Below are 14,102 nucleotides of genomic sequence, written 5' to 3'. Positions count from 1 at the left end.
GAGGCTCCCACTGGCCGTGGTGATGCAAGTCTATAAGCCCAGCCCTTAAAGAGGATGAGGAAGGGGAATTGCTTTGACTTCAAAGCTAGCCAGGGATACAGAGTACGACTTGGTCTCAAAAAAGACAGTCTTTATGTGGTGGTTTCAGTGTTTGGGAAGTGGAGTCAGAAGGCTAGGTGTTCAAGGTCATACTTAGATACCTGGCGAGTTTCAGGCTACTGTGGGCTGTTAAGATCCTGTCTCAAGGGCTGGAGAGATGGCTCAGTAGTTAAGAGCACTGGCTGCCCTTCCAGAGACCAGGGTTCTATTCCCAGTACCCACATAACAGCTCACACCTACCGTCTGTAACTCAGTTCCAGGGGACCTGACACCCTCACACCTGTGCACATAAAATTGAAAAAGATCCTGTCTCCAAACCAAAGTGGGCGCTACACACAGTAGTAGGAAGACGGGCAGAAGGGGAAGCATTTGGGGAGGGTGACTCCCTGGAGTAGAATACAAGAGAGGGACACATCACCTGTGCCAGGAAGGGAGAAAGTGTGTAGCCTCGAGAAGGAAGAGTTCAGGTCCAAAGCTGGAAATGGCAGTTCACCAACAAGCAGCCAGGCACGGTCCTGCACACCTTAAATCCCAGTGTAGATCTCTGAGTGCAAGGCTGGCCTCGGCTGCAATGAGACCCTGCCTCAAGAAGAAGAGTAGTAGGAAGAACTGTGACAGGTGAGTGGGTACAATTCTCAGGATCATTATTATTTTTTTTATGGTTTATTATGAGCTGGGTAGTGGTGGTTCACACCTTTAATCCCAGCACTTGGAGGCGGGGTATCTCTGTGAGTTCAAGGCCAGCCTGGTCTACAAGAGCTAGTTCCATGACAGGCTCCAAAGCTACAGAGAGTCCTTGTCTCGGGAAAAAAAAAAAAAGAAAACAAAAAACAACCACATAAAAACAAACCAAAAAGGTTTATTATGTATACTGTTCTATTTGCATATATCCTTGCGGGCCAGAAGAGGGCGCTGACTGCATTACAGGTGGTTGTGAGCCACTCTGTGGTTGCTGGGAATTGAACTCAGGACCTCAGGCAGTGCTCTTAACCACTGAGCCATCTCTCCAGCCCCAAGACACGTATCTTAAATCATAAGTGCATTTAAGGGGCAGGCGATGGAGCCCTTACCTAGATCCTACCAGTGAGAGGCTGGGGGCCTGCTTTTGCTGTAGGACATTTGTCTAGTATGTGCCAAGGCCGGTGTCCCACCACCTAGCACCTAGGAAAGCAAAGCAAAGCAGGTGGCATACACCTGCAGTCATAACACTGTAGGTGAAGAAGCAGGAGGATTAGACATTGAGATTGACTGGCGGATGAGATGGCTCTGGGAGTAAATGTCCTTGCAGAGCAAGTCAGACCTGAGTTCAAGCACCCAACCTAAAGGTGAGGTGGGAACAGACTCTGGGAAGTTGTCCTCTGATAACTACAGCAGTGCATGCCAGCCCCCCTCACTCACACACACACAACACACACACACACACACACACACAACGGCAAAATAAAAATTAAGTTCGGTTTCATCGTTGGTTACATGCCTTATTTTTTATTATATTTTAATTTGAGATTCTGGTCTTTGAATACAATACAGAAAAGTGAAATGGCTCAGAGGTAAAGGTGCCAGTCACCAAGCATGGCGACCTAGGTTCTGTCCCAGGACCTGCGCTACAAGGGGAAGATTGCTCCCAAAGCAGTCTTCTGACCTCCACATGTGCCCATGTAGCTATCTCTCCAGCCCCTGTAGGCAGGATGTCTTTGAGTCCAGAGCTCCCCGTTAGGCTAGTCTATCTCTCCAGCTGGCTTCGGCTCCTCTGTCTTTGCTTTCCAGGGTGCTGGAGACACGGGCAAGCTGCCATGTGCATCTGTCATTTACATGGGTTCTGTAGATTTAAACACCCAGTCCTGTGCTATGCAGCAAGCTCTTTAACCACTACATAACCCCGCCAGGCAATTTTTCACCACTTTTGCACCATGATAATGTCAAAAACTTCCCTCCTTCCTTCCCTTCCATTTGTGGTTCTGGAGGTGGAGTCCAAGCCTTTACAAATACCAGGCAAGCATTGCACCACCAAGTGCCAGCTAGTGTAGTCATGTGTGCGTGTGTGTGGAGTGTGCATATGTGGAGTGGGCATGTGTGTGTGTTCCTCTATCACCCTCTGCATTATATTTTAATTTGGGTTGGGGGGTATATACTGCAGCAAGCCTGCAAAGATCATCTCTCCTTCCACCATGTGGGTACCAGGCTCGGCAGAAAGTTCTCCTACCCACTAAGGGCCATCTTACCAACAACTTTGTTTCTCGAGACAGGATCTCTTGCTGGACCTCAAGCTCACTAACTGACTAGACTGGCTGGCCATCAGGGTTCAGTGATCCTCCCGTGTCCATACCCAGCACTAGAAAGTCAAGTGTGGAACCATTCCATCTGGCCTCTGCATGGGTCCTGGGAGTGTTGTGAACGTGGCTCCGTGTGCTTTCATGTTTTCCACCGAACTGTCTTCCCAGCCCTAGTATTTCCCTTTCTATTGCAATGACTTCTTGACACACTAGAGGTGATCCTTCACTCTTGTTCGTTTTTGTCACTGTGCAGACACCGTAGTGACCATAACACCTCAGGCCCTGCAGCCATGGCATGGAGACACAGACCAGTCCTGGGGATAGTGCTGGTCCCGAGTGGACAGGGAAGGGCCAGCCAGGCAGGGTTGGGGAACACAGAAATAGGGCAGCCTGAAGCAGTCTGAGAGCATGGGCAGGCTTGTCTAGGGGAGCCCTCGAATTTCACCCTGAGGCTGTAGGGAAAGGGAATGGCCTGAAGTATCATCCACCTTTTATGTTTTGTTTTGTTTCTCAAGACAGGGTTTCTCTGTGTAGCCCTGGCTGCTTTGTAGACCAGGTTGGCCTTGAACTCACTGAGATCTGGCTGCCTCTGCCTCCCAAGTGCTGAGAATAAAGATGTGTGCCACCACTGTGTCTTTCTTCTTTTCTTTTTCTTTTCTTTTTTTTTTAAACTTTTTTTTAATTTTATTTATTATGTATACAACATTCTGCTTCACACACACCAGAAGAGGGCACCAGATCTCATTACAGATGGTTGTGAGCCATCATGTGGTTGCTGGGAATTGAACTCATGACTTCTGGAAGAGCAGTCAGTGCTCTTAACCTCTGAGCCATCTCTCCAGCCCTCTTTTTCTCTTTCTTTTTTTTTTTAAAGACATGGTCTCTCTACGTAGCCCTGGCTGACCTGGAATTCATTATGTTGACCAGGCAGGCCTTGAACTCACAGATATCCACCGGTCTCTGCCTCTCCAGGGTTGGGATTAAAGGTGTGCCATCATGCTATCCTTTCCAACTTTGTATGCCTGCCCAGTTCTCCAGGTGCTTGGTCACCCTGACTCTTGGCCTTCATCCTTCCACAGCCAAGGGTGAACTGAGGATTCATCTGAACACGGTCATTCATTTATTGTCCATTATTACTGTAGCTCTGGGGACTGAAACCAGCACACGGCATATTCTGGGCAAGGGCTCTACTTTGAGCCATGCCCCAACCCCTCACTGGTGGAGTCTAGACAAATCCTCTACCACTTTGTTCTTTCTCTACCACCTTGTTCTTTGTTTTGTTTGGTCTTGCTATGTAGCCCAGGCTAACCTAGACCTGTAGGTCTTTGTGCCTCATCATTTACAGGACTGGTATTAAAGGCCTGAGTCACCATACTTGGAGCCATGAGACTTGTTTTTTTTGTTGTTGTTGTTTTTTGTTTTGTTTTGAGACAGGGTTTCTTTGTGTAGCCCTGGCAGTCCTAGAACTTGCTTTGTAGACCAGGCTAGCCTCAAATTAATTCACTGAGATATTCCTAACTCTGCCTCCCAAATGCTGGGATTAAAGGTGTGTGCTACCACTGCCTGGCAAAGACTTTATTTTTACATGTATTCGTGTTTTGCCTGCATGTATGTCTGTGTGAGGGTGTCAGATCCTCTGGAACTGGAGTTACAGACAGCTGTGAGTTGCCATGTGGGTGCTGGGAACTGAACCTGGGTACCTTGGAGCAGCCAGTGCTCTTAACCACTAAGCCATCTCTCCAGTGACGAATTTTTTTAAGATCTAATTTTATTTATGTATAGTGTCTTATATAAGATCTAACTAAATTAAGCATATGCATGTCTTTGCTAGAGTGCAGTTCCATGAGGTTACCAGAAGAGGGCACCAGATCCACTGCTGCTGGAGTTATAGGGGCTGTGAATGTGTGCAGGAACAGAACCTAGGTCTTCTGGAAGAGCAGCAAGCACTCCTAAACCGCTGAGCCATCTCTCCAGTCTCAATTCTGGGACTTCAGGCATGAACCACTATGCCCAGGACTCAGATTTTATGAATGGTAGAAGCCATTGCTCCAAAAAAGTTAATAAACAAGACCATGTGTGGTGGTCCACGCCTTTAATGTAAGCACTTTGGGGGGCGGGGAGAATTGAGGCAGGCTGATCTTTGTAAGTTCAAGGTCAGTCTGGTCCACATAGTGAGTTCCATGCCAACAGGGCTACTTAGTAAGACTCTCAAGACATAAAACAAAACCTAATAATGTCATTTAATGTTCAGAATAACTCTCTGAGATGCTGATGAGAAAAGGAGACAGAGAGACTACATACATTTCCTGGTGCAACTCAGCCTTAAAATGGCAGTGTCCAGACTCACCCACCATATCTTGGGCGCTTACAGCAGCAAAGATCATAAAAGGTGGAAGGTTTCACACTAGTTTTTTCTTTTCCTGACAGGCTCTCATTGCTATCCCAAACTAGCCTCAAACTCCTGCCCCAGCTGCCTACCAGATCTTCTGAGCTTTGTTTTGGGGTTTTAGTTTTTGAGACTGGGTTGTGTGTGTGTGTGTGTGTGTGTGTGTGTAGCCTTGGCTGTCCTGTAACTCTGTAGACCAGGCTGGCTTCGAACTCACAGAGATGCGCCTGCCTCTGCCTCCCGAGTGCTGAGATTAAAGGAGTGTGCCACCACTGCTTTTACCAACTTTTAAGGTGTCCAAAGTCTGTCTGAGAAATGGGTTTGTTGAAAGTTGCAGACACACTGTAGTGACACAGCCGCCTGAGGGGGCACTAGCCCCGCTTGCCCAGCGAGGGGAGGCAGCCTTAGGAAACAGAGAGGCTCACTCAGACTCAGGACCACAGAACGTTGAGAATAGAGCATCTCAGAAGACCGAGAACAAAGCCTTTTAAAACCGGGAACAAAAGGCCCTGCCATCTAAGACTGGTGGAACTCACAGCCCCACAGCACCTGGGAGACAAAAGACCTCAGATTCTTTTCTGGTCAAATCATTGAATATTTCATCCCAGATTTTGTAATTCCAGAAGTGTGTTGTTTTAATGAGATGGAAACACGCTGTGTAATCCAGGCTAACTTGAAATTCACTTACGTAGCTCAGGATGGCCTCGAACTCTCAATTCTTCTTCTGCCTTAGCCTCCCCTGTATGAAATCACAGAGCTGGTTTGAGCCGGTCCTGCATAAAAGCATCATAATTGTATCATAAGATGTCCACTACTTCATTTTACTTCTGAGTGTCTGGGAAAGCTTCCTAGGAGAGGAGGCGTGATCCGAATTTCCTCCTCGCTGACGATTCTCCTTCTGCGCAGACTCAGAAGCTTAAAGTTCGGGAGGGTAGACAGGAGCAGCTGCGGAGCTGTCACGTGGATCCAGTCTCTATTTATAGACCAGCCATCCCCCTCTACCCAGACAGTCCAATAGCAGCAAGAGCTCGCCCGCAAGAGGGCGGGACCAGATTCAGAATCCGAGCGACAGGCACCAATGGAATTTGAGCAAGGGCGGGCTTGTTTTATTGTGACGTGTAAAGGGCGTGGCCACAGCGCTTTAGTCAGTGCGCGAAGGGGCGTGGCGAGTCTGATCCCCCCCGTAGGCAGTCGCGAGCATGCGTTGTGGGGGCGGGGCAGGGCGGGGAGGGGCGTTGCGTCACGGAAGGCAGCAGCCAGTAGATGGTCGGTGTTGTGCCGCCGGGGGCGTGGCCATGTAGATGAGGCGGGGGTGGGCGGCCCAATGGGCGGGCGCCTATGCAGATGAGACGGTGACAGCCCGGGCAGCGGGCGGGCGGGCTGCTGGGGCGGGGAGGTGGGACCGGCGAGAGGGGCGGCCGTGGGGCCCGGCCGGGCTGGGGCGGGGGGCCGCAGCCATGATCCGGGCCTTCTCGTTCCCGGTGAGCCCGGAGCGGGGTCGGCTGCGGGGATGGTTGGAAGGCAGCCTGGCCGGGCTCTGCGAGTTGCATTGGCTCCGAGAGAGGCAGGAGTACCGCGTGCAGCAGGCACTGCGGCTGGCCCAGCCCGGGATGGGGGGCGCCGAAGCCGAGGACGAGGAGGACGCCGAGGAGGACGAGGATGCGGCAGCGGCACGCAGGGCCGCGGCAGCCCTGGAGGAGCAGCTGGTGAGGGGTCGCCTGTCCGTGCGTCCATCCGTGCATCCCTCCCTCCCCCATCCGTTCCCCCACCTCCCTGTCTGTGTGTCGGTCTGTCCGTCTCGGTAGTGTACGCGCAGGACACTGATCCTAGGGTGGAGGAAAAGGCAAGGGAAAAGGACGAGAGATAAGACTGGAGACCTGGCCTCCCACCCCCAAATCGAGCTGATGGGGAGGATGCACGGCCTCCACTAGACCCTCCGCATGGACCCTGTTAACCATCCTGGACGCCTAGTGTGTGTCAAGCTCAACACTCCGGTTCTTACAATCTTCCCATCTCATGAGGGGTTTAGAGTCCCCATTTTACAGAGAAAGAAACTGAGGCTTAGAGACAGGAAGAGACTCACCCAAGGTCACACAGCCGGCATTCAAACATAACCTCCCTCTGGGCCCGCTACCCAGGCTCCATCTTCCCTTAAGTCCCCGGGGTGCTTGGAGATTCCTGGAGGGGGCGGGATGGGGGAAGGGGAATCTTCTGGCCTCTGGAGGGAGGGACCCACTGGCTCACTGTCCCTGAAGACCCTCGGAGGCATTTTCATCTACCCGATGACACTTCTTTCTTCTACTTGGTCCCACGCCTCAGTAACATAAGGGGAGGCCAGGTGAAAGTAGCTGGGGTGGGGGGGCAGCATCTGACTCTGGGGCGGTCTAATGATGACTTTCAGATTGCAAAGGCCCCAGCTCTATCTCCCTCCCTATGTCACTGCTCGAGTCTGGAGACCCTTTCCGGGTGTCCCTCCCATCTTTCTATACCACAGCATCTGTTTCCTTTTCTTAACCCTGTCCCTGACTCGGGTCTTCCTAGACCTGCTTAGCTTCCAGAACCAGGGGATATCAGAAATGGGGCGGTAGTCTGGCTCTAGTCTTTCAATGCTTTCCCCTACCCCACTGTCTCCGTTTCTCTTCCCTTCCCCCAGCCCACTCCCCTGGCCCATCTCGGTCCCTAAGCCTCCGTGTGTGTACATGTGTGTGGTCAGAGCTTCCCGTTTAGGGAAACCTGAGCCGAGGCTGTGGGGGTGGGGAGGGGGCCCTGGCTGTTGTTGACCTCGGCTGCCCCCTCCCCGGATGGGAAGTGGGGAAAGGGGCTGAGTCCAGACGCCCAGCCCCACCCCCACCGGCCTGACCGTGCAGGGAGTGGGACCTTACATTCTTCTCGAAGCAGAAACAGCTGTGCGAGGCCCCGCCCCCTCCCAAAGTTACGGACGTCGGGGGGAGCTTCAGTCGCTCCCCCCACCCCAAGCTGCCTGGGCTTTGCCAGACCCCACCATCCAACTAGGAGAAGGAGGGAGACGGCACTACAGCATCCCAGTAGTAGCTGGTCTCTCCTTCCTCTGCCCCTCACCTTCCGTGTGTGTTTGCCTTTCTGCCCCACTTCTCACTGCTCATTCCTCCCCGCTGTCCTGAGGTGGTGATGGAAGAGAGGACCGTCCCCTCACACTCCACCCCTTCTCCACTGTCAGCAATCAAGGCTCGACCCAGCCTCAAAGAGGAGGCGGTGGCGGACTGGGACAGAAGCCTGGCTAATGGAGGAGTAGGGAAGCGCTAAATATAAACATCTCTGTGTCGAGGGTCCCTGGGTCCTTCTGAAGAGGGAATGGGGCCACCTCTGATCCCAGAACCCCTGCCTTATGAGACAACCTACATCTCCATCCATCTCTCAGAAACGCACTCCCTTTGAAGCAAGAAAAACCGAAGTTAGACTCTGCTAGACTGATGTGGGATGTCAAAGAGTAGAGGTATTTCAGAAAAGAGAAGTGTGGATGTTGTATGTGGAGGGGCTCTATTTGCTCCTGGAAAGGAAAAAAGATCCCTTCCAGCAAGGAGGATTTGAGTTAGACTTGCAGAAGGACTTCTTAACATAGATGAAATGCATTGGAATGTAAGGAGAGGAAAAAAGATACGGGGAAGTTTGGGCAAAGGAGTCTCTTAAAGATAAAGGAACTCAGGTTGTCTGTTCCCCAACTCTTGACTCTTCCCTCTACTGGAAAAACTGAAGTGAGAGTTGTGGAACTTATCCCCCATTCATCATTTTACATATATTATTAATTATGCAAGTGGTATTTGAAATTATTCCTGCTAAGATACTGAGCTTTCTTGTGACAAGGTAAGCTAGCATTAATGGAGCACAGAGAAAGAACTGCTCTTTGAATTCATTTTAGCCCTTAGAGCTTATGAAAGACCTGGTTATATGATGCCCATCTTTCAGATGAGGAAAGAGAAGACCAGAGAGGTCAAGACGTCTACCTAAGGTCTTACAGCTGCACAGTGGAACAGATGAGTTTGAATCTTGGCCACTGGGTACCAAGTCACACCTTAAATATCATTAGCCTGTACAGGGCCCCTCATCTCTCCTTTGATTCCCTATGTTAAGAAGGCCACTATCATTTGACCTTGGCTTGAGTCCATTCTGATGGTTTGCATGGCAGGAAAGAAATGAAGAGAACCCGGCAAAGCTTTGCTTTTTTTTTTTTTTTGGTTTTCGAGACAGGGTTTCTCTGTGGTTTTGGAGCCTGTCCTGGAACTAGCTCTTGTAGACCAGGCTGGTCTCGAACTCACAGAGATCTGCCTGCGTCTGCCTCCCAAGTGCTGGGATTAAAGGCATAAAGCTTTGCTTTTTTTATTTACCAGTACAGGGGCTGGAACTAAGGGTTAGGAGCAGCCTAGGCAAGTGCTGTATCCCTGAGCCACACCCCAGCCCCTCACTGGGGGATTTTAGGCGGGGGCTCTACCACTGAGCCACACAGCCAGCCCCTCACTGGGGGATTCTAGGCAGGGGCTCTACCACTGAGCCCCACCCCAGCCCCTCACTGGGGGATTCTAGGCAGGGGCTCTACCACTGAGGAATGTCCCCACTCCCCCTATTTTTGTTTGTTTGCTTTTAGTTTAGTTTTGGGTTAGTTCAGATTTTGAGGCAAGGTCTCTCTATGTGGCCCTGGTTGATCCCTGTGACATTCATCTGCCTCTACTACCCTGTCTAGCCCTAGCCCTCTTTTTGAGACTGGACTCCTATGCAGGCTTTGAACTTCGTATACTCCTGTCTCTGCCTCCCAGAGCACTGAAGTATCTCAAACCCCACCCTTGGCCTGCCTCATAAAATTCCAGTTTCTTGGGTGAGATCCCAAGGCTTTACTCTTGGTCTTCAAGACAAGCTGTCAAGCTGGGACTCAGTAACTTTGTTTTTTACAGACCCTCCAGGTTTTGTTAGGCTTAAAATACCCTTGTCAACTCCCACCAGCAGTGACATGCATATAGGATGATGGCCCCCATAAGATTTTGTCATCACTGTGTGTGGTAGTGCTTCTCCCTTCCTCCCTCCCTCCCTCCCTCCCTCCCTCCCTCCCTCCTTTCCTTCTTTCNTCTCTCTCTCTCTCTCTCTCTCTCTCTTTCTTGTTTTTCCGAGACAGGGTTTTGCTGTAGTTTTGGAGCCTGTCCTGGAACTAGCTCTTGTAGACCAGGCTGGCCTCAAACTCACAGAGATCCACCTGCCTCTACCTCCTGAGTGCTGGGATTGAAGGTGTGCGCCACCACTTCCCTGCATGCATGCTTCTCTTATGAGCACTGGAGAGCATTTGGGAGGTGATGGCAGGAAGACTGGGAGTCAGCCAAGGCTACCCGAGACTCTCTCCAAACCCAAAAAGGATGGCCGCCTGGTGGCATTGTATGCAATGTCCCTCTTATGATGAAGTCACAGGATGACACATTTCTCGGAATGTGTCCCTGTGACCTTGATTCTGACTTTCTCCGTCCCATGCACGTTGCTTCTTCTGTTCTGTACTGTGTCTTAGTGACAGCTCCACAGAAAATCTGCCTTCGTCCATCTTAACAGCTGTATAGTATTCCACTGTGTTCCTAAGTGCTAAGTCCAAGGGAGAAGAGTGTGCTGTGAACAAAACAGTCAGAAACCTCTGCCCTTCCTAGTCACTTCCTAGTGAGAGAGACAGATAAGCAAGTGATTGCCTGGTGGTGGTGCACGCCTTTAATCCCAGCACTCTGGAGGCAGAGGCGGGCAGATTTCTGTGAGTTTGAGGCCAGCCTGGTCTACTAGAGCTAGTTCCAGGACAGGCTCCAAAACTACAGAGAAACCCTGTCTCTAAAAACCAAAACAACAACAACAACAGAAAACAAAAATAAAAACAAAAACAGGTGATACCCTTAAAATATTTTAATGTCAGGAGGCAAGAGAAAAGGCAGAGTGACAGGGTGCAGAGTGGCAAAAGAACTATCTTAGCAAGGTGGGGGATGGGGATCCCATTAAAAAAGAATGGGCATTAGGATAGGGTGGGGGCAGAAGCACAGAGCTCATGCTCCTGGTGGTAACCGGGGTCATGTAGCCAACTGGTCTGGTCCACTAGGGACCTACGTAGGCCATTGATGGCAGCCTGTGGCTTTTCCCCCTCACAGAAACTTCCCAATGCTGTGTGTGCATGGGCTTCTGTTTTAGGGTTTGCTTAAAGTTGATTGATTGGGCTGTGGGCATCTGCACACATCCAGAGTAGAAGCCTCCCACTGGAGGCTTTGTTGACACAGACAGGGCCACATGGGGCTTCTGTTCAGGGAGGGAAGGAGGGCAGACCGGGAGGAGTCAAGGGCGGGGAGTAGTGGGGGGGCTGTGGCTGCTGCCCAGAGCCAGGCCAGTCTTTCTGCCCTAAATAGGCAGAGCTGGGTGCTGGCCCCGCCCTCACGACACGGCCAGACAAGCCGCTTTTGTCTGAGGGTCAACCGTCTGCCCCGGGCAGCCTGCTACCTCTGGTCTCTGGTCTCACTCAGTGTCTTGTGAGACATTCCCTGGCCCTGCCTTGGTGCCTTTCAAAATAAGATGAAATCCTGGATTTTTATTTTTTAAATTGTAGAGACAGGGTCTTGTTGTCCAGGCTGCCCTCAGACTCAGCAGGTAGTCAAGGATGGCTGTGAACTTCTTATCCTCTGGCCTCTAATGAGTGCCGGGACCACAGGTCTGTGTCACCATCCCTGCTAGGCAATCACTCCGCCAACTCAGCCCATCCCCCACCACAGTCCCGGGGCTCTTGGTCTGGGATCACTGTTGTAGCTACCAGCAAGGCTAGACTTGCAGAAGGACTTTCTTCCTGAGGGAAAGACACAAGGAAGTGTGTGGATTCGGCTGCGTGTTTTTCTGTTCTTTTTCTGTTCTCTCTCTCTCTTTTTCTTGGCTTTTTGAGACAGGGTTTCTTTGTGTAGCCTTGGCTGTCCTAGGAGTAGCCCTGTAGACCAGGCTGGCCCTAGTGCTGGAATTAAAGGCATGCACCACCACTGCCCGGCCATGCTGCGTGTATTTTCTGTGAGACAGCCAGTTTGCAGCAGGAAGCACTCAGAGGAGACTTCCCAAGAACATAAGATTTCCATAAGGGGCCATGCCAGGGAGAAACTGAGGAGGAGGCAACCCCATGGCCACCCTTGGATCTGCCCGCTCCTACATAATCCCAACACTTGGGAGACAGAGACAAACAGATATCTGTGAGTTCAAGGCCAGCCTGGTGTACAAGAGCTAGTTCCAGGACAGCCAGGGCTGTTACATAGAGAAGCCCTGTCTTGAAAAAAAAAAAAGTCACAAAAAGTTACAACCCAAGTGTAGTGGTTGCCGCCAGCAATACCCTACTCAGAAGGCGCATGCAGGAAGGTCATGAGTTCAAGTACATGTTCCTCTGCATGGCAAGTTTGAGGCCAGCCTGGGCTATGTGAAAGCTATGGACAGCTAGGAAGATGTCTCAGTTAGGTTCCTGCCACTTGGGCATGAAGATCTGAGTTTGAATCCCTGGTACCCACATAAGAAGCCATATAAAAGGCTGGGTTAAGCTGAGATTCATGGTACTGGAAAGGCTGAGTCAAGAGGACTCATCAGAGTCAGGCTGACTTAAGCAGAGAACTTGCCTCAAAAAAAAAAAAAGGTAGAGAAGTCGGGGCAGTACTCAGGAGACAGAAAAAAGCAGGTAAACCTCTTGAGGTCAAGGCCATCCAGGTCTTCAGAGTTCCAGGACAGCCAGGACTACACACAGAAACCCTGTCTTGAAACATCATTCAATCAATAAATTGATTAAATTAAAATACAGTGGAAGGGCTAGAGAGATGATTCTGTGGTTAAGAGCCCCTGCTGAGCAATCTTGAGGACTAGAGTTCGAATCCCACATCTGCCTCTAACCTTAGCTCTGAAGAGACAGGAAAATCACTGGGAATTGAACTCCTGGTTCAGGCCAAGAGTGGTAGAGTACACTTGGTGCCCCTCCTCTACCTCCACACTCAAGTACAGGTGCACATCATGCACAGACACATGGGAACCAGATGGTGGTGTACACAAATTTAACCCCAGCACTCGGGAAGCAGAGACAGGAGGGTCTCTGTGAGTGAGTTTAAGGTCTGCCTGGTCTACATAGTGAGTTCCAGTGCAGCCAGGGCTGCATAGGAAGACTGTCTCAAAGTACAAAAAGGAAAATCAAGGGTGTGAAGTGAGACTGGAAGGGGAATATTTTTATAGGGGTTAGGGCGCTGTGCTCACAGATGGGGCACAGCTGACAGCGAATGCACAAAAGATGGGTCCTTCTAATCGCTCAGCACTCATACATAGTTGGGGCCACAGCATGGAGGTTGAATGTTAGATAGAAGGACTTCCTAACAGAAACAAGAGACAGAGCTGACATTTCCCAGCGGATCTCTGCCAAGAGCTCGTGAACAGCAGGCTGGTGGGCTCTGGAGCCTTCTGACCACTCTGTTCTTGTGCCTCAGGAGGCCCTGCCTGGGCTCATCTGGGACCTGGGCCAGCAGCTGGGAGACCTGAGTCTGGAGTCTGGGGGCTTGGACCAGGAGAGTGGACGCAGCTCAGGTGAGTATGGGGGCAGGGTGGGGTCTCTCCAGGAAGCCCCAGTCCTCCTTAGTGCCCTCTACCTCTCAAGCAGTTCCCCCACCCCGCTCCCTAATTCATTCTGCTTCTCCCTGGAATCCAGGCTTCTATGAAGACCCCAGTTCTACCGGAGGCCCAGATTCACCACCATCTACCTTCTGTGGGGACAGTGGCTTCTCCGGATCTGGCTCCTATGGACGCCTGGGTCCCTTGGACCCCCGGGGCATCTATGCCAGCGAGAGACCCAAGTCCCTAGGTAAGGTGGGTGAGGTGAGGCCCTGTGACAGTCAGAAGATGTCTTCCTGCATTAAAAAAAAAGAAAAGAAAAGAAAAGAAAAGAAAGGAAGAGAAAGAAAGAAAGAAGGAAAAGAAAAGGGAAAAAAAAGAAAACAATTAAGTCCACATTGCACTCCAAGTTCTGGCTGAGACCTTCAGTCTTGGTACAGTCTTAACGTCTCTTCCTTTCGGGCTTCTGTTTAGCTAATGGGATCCTAAGAGTGTCTACATCAGGCATTTTGGTGTATGCCTTTAATTCTAGCACTTGGACAGGTCAGCACTCGGGAGGCAGAGGCAGGCGGATCTCTGTGAGCTCAAGACCAGCCTACCTACTGGGAAACTCTGTCTCAAAAAAAACAAATAAAATAAAATAAAAATTTTTAAAAGTTTTAAAAATTTTTAAAAAAAGTCCTAGTACTTGGGAGGCAGGCAGACCTCTGGGAGTTCGAGGCCAGCCTGGTCTACATATCGAGTTCCAGGAC

General features: G+C 50.7%; 1 protein-coding gene across 1 annotated transcript in view; it reads left to right on the top strand.

Annotated features, from left to right (window-relative positions):
* Positions 1 to 6,019: 6,019 nt before the first annotated feature.
* Dact3 (dishevelled binding antagonist of beta catenin 3) overlaps positions 6,020 to 14,102 on the top strand; it is a 10,822-nt gene continuing 2,739 nt past the window's right edge. The window contains exons 1-3 of the mRNA XM_050132214.1: positions 6,020 to 6,464; positions 13,230 to 13,326; positions 13,448 to 13,600. Of these exons, the coding sequence (XP_049988171.1) occupies positions 6,060 to 6,464; positions 13,230 to 13,326; positions 13,448 to 13,600 (655 nt within the window). The 5' untranslated portion in view covers positions 6,020 to 6,059. The remainder of the gene's footprint in view (positions 6,465 to 13,229; positions 13,327 to 13,447; positions 13,601 to 14,102) is intronic.

This window comes from Alexandromys fortis, unplaced genomic scaffold, assembly GCF_014885135.2.
Source record: "Alexandromys fortis isolate MF-2015 unplaced genomic scaffold, M_Fortis_MF-2015_v1.1 scaffold_408, whole genome shotgun sequence".
Lineage (NCBI taxonomy): Eukaryota > Metazoa > Chordata > Mammalia > Rodentia > Cricetidae > Alexandromys > Alexandromys fortis.
This window is presented reverse-complemented; position numbering and strand designations above follow the sequence as displayed.